At 49.0% G+C, this 21869-nt stretch overlaps 2 protein-coding genes across 4 annotated transcripts; both read left to right on the forward strand.

Annotated features, from left to right (window-relative positions):
* Positions 1-714: 714 nt before the first annotated feature.
* On the forward strand, positions 715-21869 carry Trem1 (triggering receptor expressed on myeloid cells 1). Of its 2 annotated transcripts, XM_042671990.1 has the most exons (6): positions 715-799; positions 1276-1632; positions 2652-2829; positions 3955-4094; positions 14310-14313; positions 21859-21869. In XM_042671990.1, exons 1-4 carry the CDS (start codon positions 751-753, stop codon positions 4058-4060), a joined length of 690 nt encoding a protein of 229 aa, XP_042527924.1. In that variant the 5' UTR covers positions 715-750; the 3' UTR covers positions 4061-4094; positions 14310-14313; positions 21859-21869. The 2 variants fall into 2 exon arrangements, with proteins under 2 accessions (XP_042527924.1, XP_042527923.1); XM_042671989.1 differs by lacking the exons at positions 14310-14313; positions 21859-21869 and having other exon boundaries at positions 3955-4341.
* Positions 8886-20579, forward strand: LOC122101604 (trem-like transcript 4 protein). 2 transcript variants are annotated; one of them, XM_042671991.1, is made up of 5 exons: positions 8886-8953; positions 9116-9454; positions 11578-11635; positions 14145-14280; positions 14686-14748. In XM_042671991.1, exons 1-5 carry the CDS (start codon positions 8893-8895, stop codon positions 14689-14691), a joined length of 600 nt encoding a protein of 199 aa, XP_042527925.1. In that variant the 5' UTR covers positions 8886-8892; the 3' UTR covers positions 14692-14748. The 2 variants fall into 2 exon arrangements, with proteins under 2 accessions (XP_042527925.1, XP_042527927.1); XM_042671993.1 differs by lacking the exons at positions 14145-14280; positions 14686-14748 and adding an exon at positions 20245-20579.

The raw sequence follows: 21869 nt of genomic DNA on the forward strand, positions 1-21869 counted from the left end.
ATGGCACCCGGCTCCCTACAGGGAATTTTAATTGGTGGATTCAAAGCAGGCAGACACGAGTCCCAGGAGGCCGTGCTAGGACGGTGACGTGTTGGCCTGGTCCATGTGGGGCGTGGGGCCCCGTGGGGGCTGGCCGTGCTTTGTTGTCCACAGGAAGGTGACCTGAGGGGGAAGTACAGTGGCCGCATTGAGGAACTGGTATGACCGCGGCGCTGGGAAGGGGGTCTGTGGTCGGCCGTGAGTAAGCTCTGCTCTGGGAAGGAGTCACGCTCACGGTGTGAATGAACGCATCGGCCAGAGTTCACAGGAGTTATTCTCAAATGATAATATGCGTTGTTGTTGTTGGTGGTGGTGGTAGAGCTTGAACTCGGGGCCTGGGCGCTGCCTCTGAGCTCTTTTGTGCTCAAGGCTAGCTCTCTACCACGCTGAGCCACAGCGCCACTTCCCACGGCAGTGACTCTCACTAACATCGTGTGGCCTTTTGTAAAGGGAGGCCTCAGCAGCCCCAGGGAAGAGGAAATGGAGGTCCAGCCCCGCTTAGATGAGGCCAGACCCCTGCTCTCCGGATTCCTGCGTTCATGTTGGGGACAGTGAACAGTGATGGCCACGGTGCTGCCTCCCAGGAGCTGCTTCTCACCCTGTTACGCAACTTCCCGGAGCCTCCGGGCAGGGGCGTGGTGCGTGGGGGTGTGGGGGGCCTGGAAACGCCTGGGAGCTAGCAGTGGCACTTGGGGCTGGTGAAGGGACACGATGTGGATGGCCCAGCCCTGGGGGTTACTGTGGATGCTGTTAGCCTCAGGTAAGCCACCGGAGGTGTCAGTGGGTGAGATCTCTGGTTTGGAGCTTCGGGAGCTCCCCACTCCCTCTTTATTTTTATGCCACTCTTGGGGCTTTAACTCAGGGACTCAAGGTTAGTGCTCTGCTCCTTGAGCCAGAGCTCCATTACTGGCTTTTTGGTGGTTAATCACAGATGAAAGTTTCATGGACTTTTCCTGCCTTGGCTGGCTTTGAACTGCAATCCTCAGAGTAGCTGGGATTCCAGGCGTGAGTCACTGGTACCTTTTGTTGGTTGGGCGCCAGTACTGGGGCTCGAACTCAGGGCCTTGTGCTCTCCCTTGGCATTTTCACTCAAGGCCGATCTCTTTACCCTGACTTAGATCTCTCTGCTGGTAGAAGACTTTGCACCCCCCCCCCCACCTTCCCTCGATGACCCAGCCAGTCCTGGTCCCCAGTGCCCCAGGTCTGTCTCTGGTCATGAGCCCCGTTGTCTTCCAGGACTCGGAGCTGCTGAGGAATTGGCCGAGGAAAAGGTCTTCCGCACAGAGGGGCAGGACCTGCAGGTGCCCTGTGCCGCCAACGTCAGGATCTATGCTGACAGCCAGAAGGCCTGGCAGAGGCTGCTGGACGGAGGGGAGGTCCAGACACTGGCTGTCACCGAGAGGCCAATGGGAAGGCCCACGGTGGTCCGGGTGGGGAGGAACATCCTGAGAGATGACCCTCTGGAGGGCAAGCTCACCGTCCAGATGACCGACCTGCGAGTGGAGGACTCTGGACTGTACCGCTGTGTCATCTACCATCCGCCCGCCCAACCAATCCTCCTCTCTGATCCCTTCCGCCTGCTGGTGAGCAAGGGTGAGTGATCACCAAGGGGGTGGGCAGAGGAGGGCGGGCAGGAGCTGGCCTCAGGCGGCCTGTGTTCATAGGGAGCAACTCGCTGGGCTCAGACTGCACCCCTTGCCTAGATGCCAGGGTCTGACTCCATAGTCAAGCCGAGATTGACTTCTCTGTCTGCTCAGTCCTCTCGGATCCCTTGAAGAAGGGCTTCTGCCTAGCCACGGCAACTGCTGTGGGGTGGGTTAAGGAAGGCATTGGGAAGGGGCCCGACTTCAGTTCTGAGCACGTGGAGCATTCTAAGCCCAACGTGAGGCTCAGATGGAGTATATTAATGGGAGAGGCGTGTCGAAGCCATGTGTGTCTGCATAGGCAGAGTGCACGTGGTAAGAGAGTGTGTAAGGGGGTCTCAGAGAAGGTGGGGGTACATGGAGCGGTGAGGAAGAGCAAGCAGGTGCAGCTCCAATAACAGAAATGGCCGGAGAATTCCTTTCCTCATCCCTTTATTCTCCATTCCTGTTTTGTCTCTGACATAGGGTCACCTCACACTACTTTTTTGATTTTTATCAGAAGAAAATTTTGTTTCTCTCTCCTTCCTTCCTTCCTTCCTTCCTTCCTCTTCTGTGGTGGGGCTTGAACTCAGGGCTTGGGTGCTGTCCCTGAGCATCTTTGGACTCAAGACTAGCACTCTACCACTTGAGCCACAGCTCCTCTTCTGTGCTTTTGAGTGGTTACTTGGAGATAAGAGTTTCATGGGAACTTTTCTGCCCGGGCTGGCTTTGAACCATAATCCTCAGATCTTAGCCTTTTGAGTAGCTAGGATTACAGGTATGAGCCACTAACCCCCAGCTAAATTTTGCTTCTTGGCCACATTCATTTTACCTTCTCAGCTTTATTTACTATCTAGTCATCTACCAGTCTATCATCCATCCACCCATCCACCCAACCATCCATCATCTATGCATCCATCCACTCATCCATCCACCCACCTCTCCTTCCTTCCTCCCTTCCATGGACTGATCAACTATGCCTTCTTGCAGGTCCTTCTGTTACTCCTGCCTCTGGCCAGAATCCTCCAGCCCTGAGTCCCGCCCTTAGGACCACAAGGGACCCAAGTACCAGGCACAGAGCTGTAACCCAGCCCATACCCAGGCCACCTGCTGTCATCACCTCTCCTGGCCCTGGAGTCAACCTCACGGATGTGACAGCTGGGATCAGGTATGGTCCAGGCCGCTGTGCTCAGTCCATGTTTCCCAGCCCATGTGCTCAGAAGCAGTAGGAAATGAGGGTGGGCGTAGTGGGTGGGGTAGGAGCAGACTTGAGGCGCCTCAGTTTGGAATGGAAATTTCCACAGGAGGGAGGCAGAGGCTGACAGTAAGGAGGAGGCTCCCAGCAAGGCTGCCATTCTCCCTGTTTCCTGGAACATCAAAGAAATATGGAGGAAAAAATGGTGTTGTGTCTGTGTTTATATGGACTTTGACTCTGTGAGGGACAAGGTCATCCTTTTTGTTTGACTGGTACCAGCCCAAGTGCCTGGTATATATAGTATTTGCTCAGTAAACCTTCGTGGGAAGTAGGGAGAGGAGGAGTATTGTGAGCCAGGCCAGTCTCACAGGGGTAAGGTTGGTTTAGTCCTGCAAAGGAGATTGGGTCCCGTGGCAAGTTGTTCCTCTTGGGTTCAAGGTGCCTGAGAATTCATAGACCCTGCAGTGATCAGGGCTGAGAATAAGTACTCGAGGTCCCTTGCGCTGGGGTTGGAACCTTCTGGATTTATAGATGAGGGAATGGAGATTAAGGCTGGAGTGACTGTCTTGGTACTGAGAACGGAGCCTGGTTTCCCGGGTCCTGACTCTGCTCTTGCTACTCCGCTACAATGGAGATGAAGCTGTATAACTCATCCCTTACTCCAACGCTGCTCCCAATGGGAGCCTTCTGCTCTCTACCTTGCGTGTGTCTGGACAGGGCTGGCTTTGAACTGTATCCTCAGATCTCAGCCTCTTGACTAGCTAGGATTATAGGCCTGAGCCCCCCAAGTTCCCGGCTTGGAGGAATTTTATAAACATTGCAGCATGGGGATTATTGCCAGAAATGGCCATTCAATCTCTTCTCTCAGAGCTGGGAATGTGGCTCAGTGGAAGAATGCTTGCCCAGCATGCATGAAGCCCTGGGTTCTCTTCCTCAGTACCACATACATAGAAAAAGCCAGAAGTGGCACTGTAGCTCAAGTGGTAGAGGGCTAGCCTTGAGCACAGAGAGGCTCAGGGACAGTGCCCAGGCCCTGAGTTCAAGCCCCAGGACTGGCAAAAAATCAAACCAAAACAATCACTCTCCTCTCTCCTCCAGGGTCCCCACGTTCACCTTTATCATTCTCGTGGCCTGTGGCCTCGTCACTAAGAGCCTGGTCTCCATTGTCCTGTGTGTGGTCACACAGAGGTCCTTCGGATCTTAGACTCGTGAAGCCACACAGTGACCTCTGACCTCCAGTCTGCCTGCCAGATGTGTGAAGAGAAGTTAGGAGGGAGGGAAAGGGGAAGGGTCCCTGGCATGAGTATCTGTGATCAAATGTAACGTCGCATGTTCAGGATTTCCTCCTTCCTGGCCCCGTCTTCTGCCTTTGGGTCATCTTGGGTGTGTGCTTTGTGCCCTGGGCAGAGAAGATACAGCCCCCCCAGCCTGCCTGGCCCTTCATTCCACCAGTGGGTTCAATGAAATAAAGACGGAATGCCGTGGTCTCTGCCCTCACTGTCTTGTGGGGAGTGGGTCCCGAGGCCCAGTGCACACTGCTGACATCTCTGCTCTCCTCCTTCCTTTGGACCATGTAGTTTTGGTCACCTGGATTGTGTTCCCACTTATAAAACATCCCAGATCCCAGGTGCACCCAACACCTGGGCTTCTTCCTTCTGCTGTGGCCCTACCAGCCCTCCCCACCCCGGAAGGCGGAGGAGACAAGACATGGGTAGGAGAGAGGGAAGCCAGGTTAAAGTGAGCCACGTAAGGCCCACCCTGGGAAGGCGGAGCAGACCCCTCCCTCCTCTTGGTGAAGCCTCTGCCCAGTACCTCAGTCACCTAGGTAACATTTCAAGCATCACCACCTGGGAAATCCGAGATGGAGGAGGTGAGGCGGGACCCAGAGGAGAGGACTGGCCAACAGTGTTCAGTGTTACTGTGTGTATTCTATCTCTCCATCCTGAAAATGTCCATGAAGGTAGAGGTGAGTAGGACGAGAGCAAGGCCATGTGAGTCACCATTTACTGGTGGAATGAGACCCACAGCTCTCTCTTAGCAAAGATAGAGGGTGTTATGAGGCCCCTCCTATCTATCTATCTATCTATCTATCTATCTATCTATCTATCTATCTATCTATCTATCTATCTATCTATCTATCTATCTATCTATCTATCTTTTAGTAGTAGGAATTGAACCCAGGGCCTCTCAAATGTTAGACAAGCATTTTACCATTTAAGCCATGACCCTTGCCATTTTGTTTGTATTTTGGTTTTGAGGTACAATCTCATTAACTCTGCTCATTGGTTGGGATTAGCCAATGGTCATCAGGAGAGGATGTGAGAGGGTGGGAAAAGATCAAGTTCAGAGATGGCTCTATCCCTCTCCCTCAAGCCTCTAACCAATCAGTGATCACCTCCAGGCTCAGGTACCCACTCCATCTTTCTTTTTTATTTTTTTTTTGTGAACATACTGTGCAGAGGGGTTACAATTACATGGGCAGGATAATGCGTACATTTCTTATCAAGCATTGCAGCCTCCTCCTTTGTTTACCCTTCACATCCCTTCCCAGCCTCCCCCTCACCCCACCCACTCCATCTTCTTGTCCTGAAGTCTCGTCCCTGGGTGCTGCAACATCCTGCCAAGATTTCCCCCAAGTTGGACCATCATCAACATTAAACACTCCTTGATAACTCAGTTCCAGCGTCGCTTCTTACTGGGACTTTGGCTGACTTTAATAGTGTGGTGTGGGTTACATAGGCCTTGGAGTCAAGCAGTGACTTGGGATCTCAGCTCTGCATCCTGGCAGTGTATCTTCAGTGACTCTGACTCTTCTGGGCCTCCATGTTCTCCATTGCCTCAATAACAAGTGCCTCAGTAAGAAGTACCAAGATGGGGCTGGGAAGGTGGCTCAGTGGTAGAGCGCTTGCCTTGCATGCATGAGGCCCTGGGTTCGATTCCTCAGCACCACATAAAGAAAAGGCCGGAAGTGGCACTGTGGCTCAAGTGGTACAGCGCCAGCCTTGAGCTGAAGAAGTGAGGGACAGTGCCCAGGCCCAGAGTTCAGGCCTCACAACAACATAAAAAGAAAAAAGAAAATAGAAACCAAGGCAGAGTGGAGGGCAGAGGCCACAGCGGAGATGGCGGCAGGAGAGGATCAGGTGATGTTGCTCTTTCTACCACGATTCAGTTGGAATACTTAACGGCCTTGGGGTAAGCCACGCCTATCTTGTATCAATTATCTCCTCATTCTCCTGAATCCTGGACAGAATTAGGCCTTTGCCCACATTCAGGTCAAGGTACACACTGGCCCATAGCAGGTGGGGAGAGAAGCAGGGGGGAATCTGCCTTCATACTTAACAGAGGGGGAAGTAGAGTTGTGTCACAGCGAGTCTCACACACTGGGGACGGTCCCCCATACTGATAAGGGGTCTGGTGCCAGAGAGCCAAAAGATGATGGTCTGTTGCACAGTCTTGGGGTGCTGAGAGCACTGAATGATGGACCTTTAGTAAAGTAGGAAGTAGCACTTCACAGAGCAGCTTCTCAGGTCACGATCCTAATTGTGGTCCCTGCCTCTAGGGACATTGGCTCACTCCCTGCCTCACATATAGGCAAAGTACTAAGGCCAATGGCATTTGCAGGCAGTCTACCTGGACTGTGTTTCAGAATCACCTGGTCCACTTGTTAAAAATGCTGATTCCTGGGCCTCCCTGCAGGCTGCCAGCTCTCAGAGCCTCTGGGAGGTGGAGCCAGGGTGTGTGCACTCATGTGGCACATTATCTGAGCAACTCCATCACTTGCCCCTGGGGTAGAGTGAGATGAAAGAAGGTGAACATTAGACAGATTCCAGTCAGGCCTTGGAGAGTGGGAATATTCAGATGCTGCATCCCTTCAGATGGGGGAGGGGGGTAGAGTGGGCGTGGTTGCAGGATGTAGTGGCCATTGGCTGTGGCGTCTTGGGACCAGAGGCAGTGAGTGGAGTAGAGAGGAGGCCTCAGGTGGGTGGCACTAAGTATTTCTCAATCAGAAGGTGACCATAAGGGAGGCAGGAAGGAAGCTGCCATAAGAATAGCAGCTTCTCCTTTCTCCACCTTCTGTATTTTTCTGAGTCCTTCCTTCATCTCTTCCTCCAGAGCCTCTGGGGGAAGAAGACAGAAAATAGCCACATGGGGCAACAGACACTTGTGGATGGAAGAGGTCTGGCTACCATCGGCCTGAGAAGGTACAGGGCTCTCAGGGAGACCGTGTGGCCCAGGGCTATCAAGCCTTTGCTGCTCTTGCTGTGTGTCTCAGGAAGGGAGGTGGGAGGGGGTGTCAGGAAAGAGGGTGGGGGCTCCCTTACTGCTACATTGATCTCAGTACTTGTTAAAGATCCACTTAAATAGCTCCGTTTTGTTAAGTTGAGGTTATCTAGGAATTCCTCTATTTCTCACAGAGTTTTCTTTAGTTTGAGTTAAGGTTTGGAAAGTATTCACTGATAATGTTTTTGGATTGCATTTGTTGTGATCTCTGTTTTGGGTGATTTCTCTTAAGGGTTTAGAATTTTATTTATCTCTGAGACTTGCGGGGTGGGGGAGGTGGGGGGGGAGGATGCGTTGCTGGGTAAGCTCAGCAAGTCCTGACGCTACAGCCCTTGAGGCAAGGAACAGACATCCACTCCCCTCTTCTTCCTGGTCTCTGGAAATCCACCTAGCACCCTCTGGTCTTCATGCCCTCGGTGTGGATGAGGGTTCAAAGCCACCTGGACGGCTTTTGGCACGTACTACATACCGGTCCCCCATCGCATCCTGGGATCTGCCATCTGTTCTCTTACGACTTCCAAGGTCCAGTTGCAGGCAACAAAATCTAATCTACCTATTTTAAGTAGAAGGTCTTTGGTGTGTGTGTGATGATCCTGGGGCTCGAGCTCACGGCCCAGGTGCTGTTCCTGAGCTTCTTTTGTTCAAGGCTAACACTCTACCACTTGAGCCACAGTGCCACTTTTTTTTTTTGTGGTTCATTGGAGATAGGAGTCTTATAGATTTTCCTGTCCAGGCTGGCTTTGAACCTTGATTCTCAGATCTCAGCATCCTGAGTAGCCAGGATTACAGGTGCAAGCCATTGGCACCTGGCTAGAAGAAAAAAAAAAAAAAAAGAAATGGTTATAGAATCAGATTCCATGTAGCTTCTGTGATTCTCTCTGGAGTCAGGATCTTGGAAGAATCCAGAAACTTCCCAAATCAAGCTACCAGTGTAGCTGTGGCCTTGGTTGCACACTGATGGTATAATTATGATAGATGCCTTTCTCACCGACTGTTCTGTTCCAAACATAAATCTTGCGTGTTTGTCAAAAGCCTAAAATATCCCAATCTAGGGCTGAGAATGTGGCTTAGTGGTAGAGTGCTTGCCTAGCATGCATGAAGCCCTGGCTTCAATTCCTCAGTACCATATAAACAGAAAGAGCCGGAAGTGGTGCTGTGGCTCAAGTGGTAGAGTGCTAGCCTTGAGCAAAAAGCAGCTCAGGGACCATGCCCAGGCCCTGAGTTCAAGCCCCAGAACTGGGGGAAAAAAGATCCAAATCAAACCCACCAGTTTGGAAAGCTTTGTGGGAAAGAGGTAGGGATGTATGCCCACGCCACAGCATCTACCTCAACGATCTCCCACAGAGCGAAGGGAGAAAACCAGAGGAATAGTCTCACACGTCATTGCTGTTTCTTCTGGAACATTCTTGGAGTTTCCTCCAGCACCAGTGAAGGGGCATAATGGGGGTGCAAGGTAGAGAATGGCAGGGGTGAGTGGGAGGTTGGATGGAGGGGAGCAGGCCTGAGACAGAGTCTGCCGGCTGTGGGGGGGGGGCTCCCCATCTATGCTTGACTGCTGCTCCTCCTCTGAACCCACAGATGGTCTCACACTTCATGAACTGGAGTCTCTCCCAGCCCAGAAATTCTGAGAAGCTGGGGAAGAGAGTCAGGTCCCATTTCTGTTTTCCTCTGCCCAGAGGGTCCGTCCCACCCCCCCCTCCCCTGCCCTGCCTCCCTTCTTCTGTCTCCCAGTGCCTGAAACAGCAGAGGGGTAGCATGGCCTGGGGGTGCCCACTCCAGCTGCTGTACCCTGTGCTCATGGTACTCCTGGCCTCAGGTGAGAGGAAGGGTGGGGAGAAGGGGCTGGCGGGCAGGATGGAGGGGGGCAGGGAGCAGGCTGACCTCTGTTTCCAGTGTGGGGGTAGAAGCTGTCTCCCTTTCCCCAGCCCTGGGTGCGGCGGTCCAGCCAGGGCTCTGACCTGCAGGTTTTGTGGCTCAGGTTCCCGGGATGCTGTAGAGGAGGTTCATGAGGCGGTGGGGCAGACCCTGTCCGTGCAGTGTCGGTACCCAGCCATGAGTGGGCCCTACGCAGCGAAAACCTGGTGTCGGCGGACAGCTATAGAACACGGGTGTAACAGAATGGTCACCACCTCCCGGCCCCGGACGGCAGCCGAGGTGTCCCGATTTACCATCTGGGACGACCCGGGGGCCGGCTTCTTCATCGTCACCATGGCTCAACTGCGAGAAGAGGATTCTGGAGTTTACTCGTGTGGAAGCTACAACTCTTTCTCCGATGAGGTCACGGCGTTCAGAAACATCAGCCTAGTGGTGGCTCCAGGTGAGGCCCTCCTTCAGGAAGTGTCACCTCTCTTGGGGACCTGTCACTTGTCCCTCACCCCATGTCTCGATCACCCCTGGATCTGACAGGACCTTCTCTATCCCCAGAGACGAGTTCTCTTTTCGTCCCTTCTGCTTCTCCTGTCTACCTACCCTTCCTTACACTGGCATGCTAACAGCGCTGGTGGCTGGGTCTGGCGGGGCTTGTGGCTAATGGATTGTTCTGGGTTCCCTGAATTCCACCACAGCTTCACAGCCAGACCCCGTTCTTCCCTCTGGTGCCAGTCCTGGGCTTGAACTCAGAGTCTGGGCCTGGTCGTTGAGTTCCGTTTGCTCAAGGCTAGTGCTGTACCATTGAGCCACAGCTCCACTTCCGGCTTTTTGGGTGGTTCATTGGAGATAAGAGAGTCATGAACTTTCCTGTCCAAGCTGGCATTGAACCGCGATCCTCAGAGTTCAGCCTCCTGAGTAGCTTGGATGACAGGTGTGACCACTGGCGCTTGGCTCTTCTTTTCTCTCTCTTTTTTCTCTTCAGTCCCTTTCATAACTGCCACGTGGACTCTATCTCCTGAAAGGGCCCCCTAGAGGTCAGCTTTCACTGGAAGTCTATAGGCCTAGGTGTCCCAGCCTTGCCTTTTGCCTACCACCCGTTTGGGAAGAAACTTGTCCCCTTTGGTCTAGGTGCCAGACTGGACCAGATGTTATAAAGATTGCAAGCCAGAGGCTGGTGGCTCATGCTTGTCATCCTAGCTCCTCAGGAGATTGAGATCTGAGAATTGCGGTTCGAAGGCAGCCTGAGCAGGAAAGTCTGTGAGACTCTTATCTCCAATTAACCACCAGAAAACCAGAAGTGGTACTGTGGCTCAAGTGGTAGAACTCTATTCTTGAGCAAAAGAGCTCAGGGTTGGCATCCAGGCCCGAGTTCAAGTCCCATGACTGACGGAAAAAAAAAATAGAACTACCATTGGGTCCAGCAATTATACTACTTGTTATGTAGCCAAAGGAAGTGTAATTACTCTATTAAAGAGACATCGCACTCCCAAATTTATTCCAGCACCAGTCACAATGGCAAGTTTGGTGTCTACTGACTGATGAATCGATAAAGAGTGCATGCAGGGGCTGGGAAGGTGGCTCAGCGGTAGAGTGCTTGCCTTGCATGCATGAGGCCCTGGGTTCGATTCCTCAGCAGAAAAAGCCAGAAGTGGTGCTGTGGCTCAAGTGGTAGCGTGCTCGCCTTGAGCTGAAGAACTGAGAGACAGCGCTCAGGCCTAACAACCAGAAAAAAAAGAAAAAATCATGAAACCTTGCCCATTCTAACAACCTGGAACTGGAGATCACTGTGTTGAGTGAAATAAGCCAGGCACCGGAAGCCAAGTACCACATGAACTCACTTGTGTGGAATCTAAGAAAAGTTGCTCTCATAAAGTTGAGAGTAGAATGATGGATGCCAGAGGCCAGGGATGCAGGGGAGGGATGGAAAGGGGAAGTCTGGATAGAGTACCAACTTAGAGTTAGTTAGGGGAAGAAACACTGGCATTCTACTGCACTGTAGGATGGCTATTGACAACGATAATGCTATTTTTATTAAAAAAAAAACAAGCTAGGAGAAGATTTTGAATTTTTGTAATCATAAATGATAAATGTTTGAGTACATTAGACTATACTGACTTTGACTGTTACATAATCCATTATAATATCACATCATGCCTCATAAATATGTACATATTTTAAGTTTCAGTTTAAAAAATACCCCTATCTCAGATCCAGTTATCCTTGGTTTGAGGTTCCCTGAAGGGCTGCTTCTGTCTCCTCTCCATTTTTTTTTTTTTTTTTTTTTGCCAGTCATGGGGCCTGAGCTCTGGGCCTAGGTGCTGTCCCTCAGCTCTTCAGCTCAAGGCTAACACTCTACCACTTGAGCTACAGCGCCACTTCTGGCTTTTTCTGCTTATGTGGTGCTGAGGAATCGAACCCAGGGCCTCATGCAGGCAAGGCAAGCGCTCTACCACTGAGCCACCTTCCCAGCCCCTCCTCTCCATTTTCTCTCCCCCATTTCTTGTGACCCAATCTCAGTCTCCAGTCTAGTCCTCTGACTAGTCCTTGTTTTTTCTTTTTTTGTTTGTTTAGTTCTGACGGCTTCTCCATCGGAGACCACCGACCCTTCCATCCTTGGCTTTGAGCACAGGTAGGGCAGGGACTCTGCCAGAGGTGGGTCCTGAGGAAGGGATGCCCAGAGAGCTCATGCAGCCTGGGAGCTGGGGCCGGGGCTCAAGGGGTCTTCCCAGAGTGGTTGGTGGCAGGCACTGTAGAGGAGTGCCTAGGTCTGGATTTGACATTGGGTGAGCGCACAGGAATGGGGGAAGGAAGGAGTGCTTCACAAATAATGGAAGATAAACATGCATTTCTGGAATGATAGAAAATGAAACCCTCAAATGCAGAACCGGGAGGCTGTGTGTGTGTGTGTGTGTGTGTGTGTGTGTTGGGTGGGGGTATGGAGAGAGCCTAGGAAGATGGTGATAGCAGACCATGACAAGTAGATGGTGAGAATACTTTGTGTGTGTGTGTGTGTGTGTGTGTGTGTGTGCACACGTGCGTGCGTGCGCAGGCCTGGGGCTTGGACTCAAGCCTGGGCACTGTCCTGAACTTTTTTCCGCTCAAGGCTAGTGCTCTACCACTTGAGCCATTACTCCACTTCTAGCTTTTTGTTAGGTTTTTAAAAAAAATGGAGATAAGAGTCTCATGGACTTTCCTGCCTGGGCTGGCTTCAAACCTCAGTCCTCGGATCTCAGCTTCTGGAGCAGCTAGGATTATAGGCGCTCACACAGCCAATATTTCCGCTCCTGCCTTTGAACTCAAGGGTGTTCAGCTCCCCCTTTTACTGAGAAATAAACTTCAATAAATGGCTTAGAATTGTAGAAAGAGTTCAGACTCATAAATCACCAAGGGAGGAATATAGGAAAATCCACAGACACAAACAGACATACAGACAGACAGACCCCTAGACCCACTATTGGAAACCAGAGCATTCTGGAATCTTTTAAATCATTCACTGAGGAACAAGAATTAGACCCATACTAGGAAAACTGGATACAAAAAGATAAATAGTAATATTTTTACAGTCTTATTAAGGAAAGGAACTTTGATGGTGGTTACTTGTAGCTCACATGTATAAACCTAGCTACTTAGGAGGCTGAGATCTGAGGATCACGGTTTGAAGCCAGCCAGGACAGTAAAGTCCGTGAGATTCTTATCACCAATTAACTACCCCCCAAAAGATGAAAGTGGAGCTGTGGCTCAAGTTAAGAGTGCTAGCCTTGAGCAAAAGAGCTCAGGCACAGTGCCCAGGCTCTGAGTTCAAGCCTAGGACCAGAACAAAAAGAAAAGAAGGAAGGAAAGCAAGCAAGCAAGCAAGCAAGAGAGTGAGTGAGCAAAACTTTGTAGGTAGGATTTTGTACTTAGCTACACTGTCTTTCCAATGTGTGGCCAGGATAGTTTAGGACCAAAACTTTGCCACTTGCAATGATCCTTCCTGTCAGAGGAAGTGTGAAATTAAGTCAAAAAACAAATCCAGGAGATGCTGCAAGAGAGGAAGAAGTAAGTATGATCAAGCACTTTAGTAAAGTTTATTTTTATTCTTAAAGAACAAAAAAGGTAGCTAGAACAAAAGGAGAAGATATATACATAACAATTAGAAAATACATCCAAGTGGGGCACTAGTCATCCCAGCTACTCAGGAGGCTGAGATCTGAAATTTATGTTTTAAAGTCAGCCTAGGCAGGAAAGCTGGAAGTGGAGCTGTGGCTCCAGTGGTTGAGGGCTAGCTTCGAGCACAAAAGCTCAGGGACAGCGCCCAGGCCCAGAGTTCAAGCCTCAGTAACCCTTCCCCACTACATTCTCCCCTCCCCCCCACATCCAAAACAACACCATGGTAGAGGAAGGACGGGAAAGGATGGTTAAATACTTGTCTTCTGAGAGGCAGTATTAGATATTAATACATTTAGGCAGCATTGGAGCTAATCAGTATAATTTGGGTCTTCAGTTCAGTAAATAGAATGTATGTTCTTTAAACCAACAAAATAAAACTCTATCCAAAGAAAAGCAGTAACAACAATGACAACAAAAGGCATGTCCAATGATAAAGATGATACAAGGCAGAAATGAACTCCAGACATGAAAAGCAGTTCCAATAAACTTAAATGGATCAAATTCACAAAATAAGGACAAAGACTCACAGAATCTTAAGGCTTCCCCTCCCCCCCCATAATTCCAGTGATAGGTAATGCATTCCTCTGACAAGAGTTGATGTCTTTTTGTCTGGTGGCCGCAGCCATCTGCTTCTGGGCTAGCCTGGGGACCCTGTCCATCTGACTTTGTCATCATTTCTATTCCTGGGGGCTCTTCCCACCCACTGGCTGAGTCTGACCCCTAGCTTTCCCCCTAGCTGATCTTTCTGCCATCCAACACAGCTGGATTTCCAACGATGAGGTTTCATTTCAGGCCCACAGACCCCCCAAGGACCCCTTGCTCTCAACTTGGTGTCCATTGTCCCTTTGTAGTCTGTCCAGGATGGGACCCTACACACACACACACACACACACACACACACACACACGCTCCAAGAAGGAGTCCAAGTCCAGTTCAGGGCTACGTAGGAGCTGATGATGGTCCAATCCCAGTCCCTTCTTCCTCTCCAGGAATTCAAGTTCTCCCTTGTGCGGTGGCTGGACTTCCCCGAGGCTCCTGGTGGTCTCGGTGTCCTATGGACTCCTAGCAATCAAGGGCCTGGCACTGTCAGCTCTGTGTGTGCTCCTGGGGCGTTGGCGCTGCCAGGTGAGCTCGCTCAGTTTGATCTGAAAGAGGCCAGTCAGAGCTAGGGCCACTTCAGTCCCAGAGAAGATGGTCAGGAAAATGAGGTGATTGTAACTGGGCCTATCATATATAATGGGAACACCCATTATTCACTATTGTTTTTCCTCAGAGAGGGACCTCAAAGAAAGAAAGAGTCTTTCCCAGGGACCTCATCATTTGGCTTTGCTCAGTCTCTGTCCTGAGAGGAGGAAGAACTGGAGGAGAAAGGCTGAGGCTTGCTAGGGGAGGGTTGAGGAGAGGGAAGGGTGGCTGTAAGCCGATGAAAGGAGGAGAGGGGAGGGGAGGACCAATCAACAACCAAAACCAGAGAAAGAGGCAGAGAAAGGACTCTGATGTATGAATTTCCTCCCCATCCTGCTTTCTCAGGGCTAGAAGGACACTTCGGGCACAGCAATGATGGAGGGCTCTGATAATGCCAGCCCAGCCCAGCCCAGCCCCCAGAGCCCTTGGGTGCATGGAAGCGACATCGCTGGATACAGGAAGAAAGTCTAGTTTCCTCCTCCTGCCCATCTATTTTAGCTGCCCCTAATCATGGAAAAGCAAACACTCAAGGGGGTGGAAGACAACTCATGTCCCTGTATTTAGCAGTGGTGATCCTCATTCTGGTATTAAGGATCCTTTACCAGTCGGTCCACGAGCTGTCTACTCTTGGAGGGTTCACTGCATGTGGGTCTGAGTTTCCCAATGCCAACCCCATACCTGCCCCTATTCTCCCAGGTTCCTTCACTCCTTCCCTCCATTTCTGTCTGTCTGTCTGTCTTTTTCATTGACTTAGCTGGGTATCAGGGTGCTAGCATCTCTCATGTTTTGTTTGACTCTGCACTACAGGTGAGTTCTACCCGTGTCTGCTTTGCTTAAATTCAAGCCCCTGAAGTAAAATGGGTCAGGCTGGGGGGGAAAAAGAAACAAAAAGAAGAAAAGTGTCTGAGACAATGGGGCAAGATGTCACACGTACGTTGGCTTCCTCTTCTCCTATTCCAGATGTCTTAGAATGAGATAAAAACAGGCTCACAGACACAAAAGGTGCGTGCTTTCTCTCATATGGGAAGCTAGGTCTAAAACATACTGGGACATGATAAATTATACAGGACTCTAGGCATCCACACACAGTGAGAGCAGAAGGGGATACTCTTAGGAGAAGACCACAAAGGTGCAATGTCTGTGTGTATCAATATTTATCGAAATGAACTCCAGGAAATGGAAATGAGGTTTTTCTTTTTTCCAAAAAGAAATGAGTTAAAAATAATGATAAAAATATTTGAAACCAGCAAAGACTTGAATTACCAGACTGGAAGCTGAGAAAATCTTGGAAGTTAAAAGAAAAATTCTGATGCATCTAAGTGACACAGAACTTTCCCTAATAGTCCTCAATCAATAAGATATAACCACTAGGGGTCAGTATTGTGTATGTTCAATGTGGAAGGGAATCCCACCACCTAAAAGACAGCAAGATCGGACAGGCAAAATACATTGTCTGGGATTAAGCAGTACATATTTTAGGGAGCAGAAGAGTGCATCACCTCCACAAAACAAGAACAGGCCTGGCACCTGTAATCCTGGATGATCAGAAGGTCATGGTATGAAATTCAAGGTTCAAAGCCAGCCCAGAGAAGGAACGTCTGGGAGACTCTTATTTCCCATTAACCACTAAAAACCCAGAAGTGGAGGAGTGGTTCAAGTGGTACGCTAGCCTTGAATGAAAAGCTCAGGGATAGTGTCCAGGTCCTGAGTTCAATCTCCAGTATCAACACACACAGACACACACACACACAGACACACACACACACAGACACACACACACACACATACACACACACAGACACACAGACACACACACACACACATCAGAGTAGATCATTTAATATCCAGTACAACCTGTGTGTCCTGGCCACTCAGAATGGGTATCTACCAGGAACAGCAAACTGAATGTCAGCCACGGAGAAGACTCCCACACAGACACCACATTTTCTCGTCATATTCTGTGATAGGGTCAGGTGTAGAAGTTTGTTACTATAAATCTCAGTTCCTTCCCTGGAGCGATCCTCTGTCTGTGTGCCACCCTTTCCCCTTTAACTTATTCTTTTTCTTTAACTTCTTACTCTTTTTGTCCTCATTTCCTGTTTCTACTTGCCTCCTTTGCCAAGGCAAACATTCTAATGAATTTCATATGAAATTCTGAATTTGAATGTATACTTGGAAAACATGGTGGCTGTGTTAAACACAACAGCAACAAATCTTTTTATTAGCATGCATTGGTTGCAAGGGGTTTCATCGTGATATTCCTGGACCTGTATCTGATGCACCCATATCAAAATTCTTTTCTCTATCCCTCATTCCCCCACCCCTTTGTGAAAACAGTTCCTACAGGCTTCATTGTTCTGTTTATGTATGTGAATATGAAGTTCTTTGGCCATATTCACTCACGTGCACCTTCTCTGAGAGTCCTCACACTGTTACCCCCCCCCCTCCGCAAAAACAGCCTGTTATATATTCCTGTTATTCTCTTTTACCGTGTATCAATTATGTCAAGGGGTTTTCTGGTGGTATTTTGTGTGCACACATGTGTGCGTGCGTGCATACACACACACCTACCTTATACGTTAGTCAAATGATACCTGATGCTCTCTTTCCATGCCTCACCCCCCATGCTTCTGTTATTCAATGACTCAACTCCCAGCACATTTCCTTATGCTGTCATCATACATAGTAGACTCTGTGGATTTCCACATCTCTCACCTTCTATTATTCTTACCCTCTCTCCCAGCCCCCACATCCCTCTACAGTCCCACAGTTACAATCATATGCTCTGAATGTATGTATGTATGTATGCATGCATGCATGCATGTATGTAGGATGTCTTTTAGGACTAGATTTCATATATGAAAGAAAACATGCTGTCTTTGTGCTTCTGAACACGTCTTGTTTTGTTTAACCTGATGATCTCTCGTTCCACTCTGTTTTCCTGCAAATGACATAATTTAATTCTTTTTTTTAATGGCTGAATAATGTTCCCTGTGTATCTGCATTACTTAATTCTTTGTAGCACATAGTTCTTTATCTTTTTGTCAGTTGTAGGCCATCTAGCCTGCTTCTCTATACCTTGGCTATTGTAAATAGTGCTGTAATAAACTTGCAAATGTCTCTTGTACCTTGACTTAAAATCCTTTAGTTAGACACCAAGAGTGGTATTACTAGGTCATATGGTCATCTAATTTTAGTTTTTTGAGGAATCTCCATACCGTTTTCCATAGTGGCTGCACTGACTTACATCCCTGTGGTGTATGAGGGCTCCTTTTCCCTCATATCCTCATCAGCAATCAGTTGTGTTCTTGATGATGACCATTTTACCCAAAGAGATGAAATCCCAATGTTGTTTGATTTACATTTCCTTCATAGCCAGGAATAGTAAACGTTTCTTCATGTGTTTATTGGCCATGTGTACTTCTTCCAAGAATTGAATTGCCTGTTCCACTCATTTTATCCCCTTATCCACTGGGTTGTTAATCCCTGGGGATTTAGATTTTTTTTTTTTTGTCAGTTGTGGGGCTTGAACTCAGGGGCCTGGGCACTGTCCCTGAGCCTCTTTGTGCTCAAGGCTAGTGCTCTACCACTTGAGCTGTAGCACCACTTCCGGTTCTTGAATGGTTAATTGGAGATAAGAGTCTCACAGGGACTTTTCTGCCTGGGCTGGCTTTGAACCACGATCCTCAGATGTCAGCCTCCTAAGTGGCTAGGATTACAGGTGTGAGCCACTGGCTCCCGCTTGCGTGACTATTTTTAACTAGCATAAAATAATGCATGATGCATCTCACCTTTCCAAGCACTGTCTCCCTGTTGCTGGAGGTATGTTCTCAGACAGTGCTTTTCAGTGGTATAGCCTACTTCACCCAGTGCACCCTGCCCCCCCAATACACCATTCAGAACCCAAGCTGAGTATGTTTTATCCTCAGTTCTACCTACTGCAAATAAGACTACCTTAAACATTCTGTTAGTCAGCTGTCACAGCACTGTGACAAAATGCTTGACATAACAAAATTAATGAGAGAAAGGCTTCTTTTAGCTTCTGGTTTCAGTCCATGGCCCTCAGCTCTGTGGATTCTGATCTGTGGCAAAGCAGACTGGGTGGGGGGCGGGCAGGTGGAAGAGGGGGCTTGTTTACCTCATGGTGAACAGGAATCAGATAAAGGCAATGCAAGGAAGGTGAAAAGGTTTATTGACTCACTCTAGTTAGCTATCATTCTGGAAGTCTTAGCAGAGATCAAAACCAAACGTGTGTGTGTGTGTGTGTGTGTGTGTGTGTGTGTGTGTGTGTGTGTTCTGGTCCTGGGGCTTGAACTCAGGGCTTGGGCATGGTCCCTGAGCTTTTTCATGCTAGACTAGCATTCTACCACTTGAGCCACAGCTCCATTTCTGGCTTTTTCTGTGATTAATTGGAGATAAGACTCTCATGAACTTTCTAGCCTATGCTGGCTTTAAAGTACAATCCTCAGATCTCAGCCTCCTGAATAGCTAGGATTATAATTGTGAGCCACCTGCCCCCAACTAGACATTTTAAATGAGAAAATTTATATTATTTGAGTTTCATTTTATAAAACTGTTAAAAATCTTTCCAATTTTGGTTAAGGAAAGATTTCTTTGATATGACAGAAATATGATCCACAAAAATTACATAATGGATTTCATCAAAAAGAATATGAAATATCATATATTATACAATTTTCATTCTGTACAAGGGAAAATTTATAGGCAAAGTCTACTACAGCAATGATCACCAGTGATGGAGAGGATGAAATATCAGGAGCATGGAGAAACTTTTGGGGTGTTAGTGGAACTCTTCCTATCTCAATCATGGTAATGGATCCAAGTTTCTATAGGTTTGTCCAACTCCAAAATTATCCATTAAAAAGGATGACTGATATTATTCTTAGCTAACAAACAAAAAAAACAAGAACCCCCCCCCCCATACCATCAAAAAACAGTGACCGAGTGGTATTTCATTGGTGCAGGTACCAGTGTGTTTATCCAGTCTCTAATTGAAGGCCATCTGAATTGTCCCCTGGTTTTGCTGTTATAAATAAGGATGCTGTGAACATTGCAAAGCGGTTGAAATAGTTACTAGATGTCAATTACTGCGTAAGTGGGAAAAATAAATGTAAAGGAAATGATGCTGTTATTTTGTATACAAAAAATGTAATGTATACATATATTTAATAGCTATATTTCCAAATGTCCCTCCCTAGAAGACCAGTGAATCTCTGAGTGAGGCGTGTTGAGCCCTTAAAACCCTCACCAGTACTCACAGGGGCCACGTTGATACCGTGGCTTGCTCAGTGCTGGGCACACTTGGGGAGTCTTTTTTTGTTTTTTTGTTTTTTTTGCCAGTCCTGGAGCTTGAACTCAGGGTGTGATTACTGTCCTTGAGCTTCTTTTGATCAAGGCTAGCACTCTACCACATGAGCTACGGTGCCATTTTTGGCTTTTTCTGTGTATGTGGTACTGAGGAATCAAACCCAGGGCTTCAAGCATGCATGCAAGGCAAGCACTCTATCACTAAGCCCCTCCCCCCTGCATTGATAGAGAGAAGGAGGAAAAGAAGACATCCATGTGGTGGGGGAGGGTTAAGCCACCGGACCCAGGGACCTGGGATGGGGGAGGAGTGGGTGGGGGATGCAGGAGAGCAGATGCCTAAGTAAGCCCACAGCTATACTTCGAACCTGATTACCAATTCTCTTTCTTCACCAGTGTGCGCGTAGTTAGGGAGAGTTGAAGAGGATCTGGTAGTTTGTCCTTTTCTTTCTCCCGGTCCTGGCTCTCTCCCTATATTTCCTTTTCTTGAGTGAAACTCAAAAGTATCTTTACATCTTTTGTAATTCAAGGCAAGCAGTTATCCTTTATCTCTCTTAATAGCGTATCTCTGACCCACAGAGACAAAGCAAACACCACCAGCCAAGGCTGAGAACTCAACTCCAGGATTCACTCCAGGACACTGTGAAGTCAGCTGACCCAGGGTCACCATCAACCAGAAGTCACACCTTACCAACCACGTCTGGAATCCCCAGCTCCAGGGGTTTTCTAGAAAAACCCACCTTCTTCACCTGAGAGGGGGACTATACTTTTGCGTTGACAGTGTACAGTCCTCCATTTTGCTTGGCAAAATTAACATAACCTTGACTTCCCTTTCTCCCCCAAACTGCTGTCATTATTTGTGAATTGGACTTGAATCCGGGTGACTGACTTTTCTGGTATCAGAAGAATCATTGAAAAAGAGAAAGGTCAGTAAACAACAAGAACAACACAGCTTCCATGATCTAAGGAGTTTGAAATAAGAACGGTTGTCTCATTCCTACAACGAACCTCATGCATAGCATGTACGTGTGTGTGTGTGTGTGTGTGTGTGTGTGTGTGTGTGTGTGTGTGTATACGTGCACGCATGCGCAGAAACATCAATGCACACATGAGCTGAGAGATGAAAAAGTTGAGGCTCTGCAGAGGTAAAACTTCTTTGTTTTGGGCTGTGGAGTTTACAGTGCGTGGCCACGGAAGGTGGAGGACTCCTCCGCCCCCACCCCAGTCCGCTCTAAAGGGAAGGAGAGCGAGTCAGAAGTCCACTTAGCCTCTGCCACGGGTCCTACCATGCAGCTCTGGAAGTCAGGAACTCATCCTTCTGGTACTTGGCCTAAGGGAAGGGTGCGGTCTTGGGACAAATGCTGGGTCATTTCAACTGGAGTTGGGTGACTGGAGAGCAGAGATAGGGCAGAGGAGAGGAAGTGGAGGGGACAGGCCTGTGTGCTGACAGGGACAGGATGAGGAGGAAGGGGCTCTGAGCGGGGTGGGGGAAGGGAAGCCTGCCGGGGCTGCCGGGCCAGGAGAGAAGAGAGAAGGAGAGGCAGCCAGAGGGACAGAGACAAAGAGGAAAGAGGCAGATTGTGAGTGCGTGAGAGAGAAAGAGAGGGGAGAAAGAAGAGAGAGATATTAGACAAAAAAAGGATAGAGGAGAGAAAAAGAGAAGAGAGAGACAGAGAGAGAGAGGGGGGGGGGAGGGGAAGGGGGAGCGAGAGGCAGAGAGGCCCCAGCCCCGGAGGGAGAACACGGGAGCCCTTCACAAACTTAATCTTTCATACTCTAAGTCTGGTCACTTGCATCTTCCTCCTCCCTCCACCCCCTGTATAACAAAAATAAGATGCACGTGCGCAGTAGCTTATTTGTAGCTGTGAGCAGGCGTGAAGCGGGTGACAGGAAGGAGGCATTCCACGATGAATGAATGCACGCATGCATGTAGGAAGGAAGGAAGGAAAAAGGAAGGAAGGAAGGAAGTTCTCCAGACCTTCCTTGTTGAAGGAAGGGCTAAGCCCAAGAAGAACCTTTGTTCTGGGGGGGGGGGTGGGGGGGGGTGGAGGGTTCTCTGGATTCCAGCCAAGTTTGTAGCAGAGGTTCTAGAAGTTTTAGAGAAGGGCAGGCAGGCAGCCTCAAGCCCTATGAACTCTGGGGCTGGGGGCCCCCCTTGCTGGCCCCCCCCCCCCCCCCGACTGGGTGGAGCAGCCACACCTGCC

This window comes from Dipodomys spectabilis, unplaced genomic scaffold (assembly GCF_019054845.1).
Source record: "Dipodomys spectabilis isolate Male_0828 unplaced genomic scaffold, ASM1905484v1 ptg000669l, whole genome shotgun sequence".
Lineage (NCBI taxonomy): Eukaryota > Metazoa > Chordata > Mammalia > Rodentia > Heteromyidae > Dipodomys > Dipodomys spectabilis.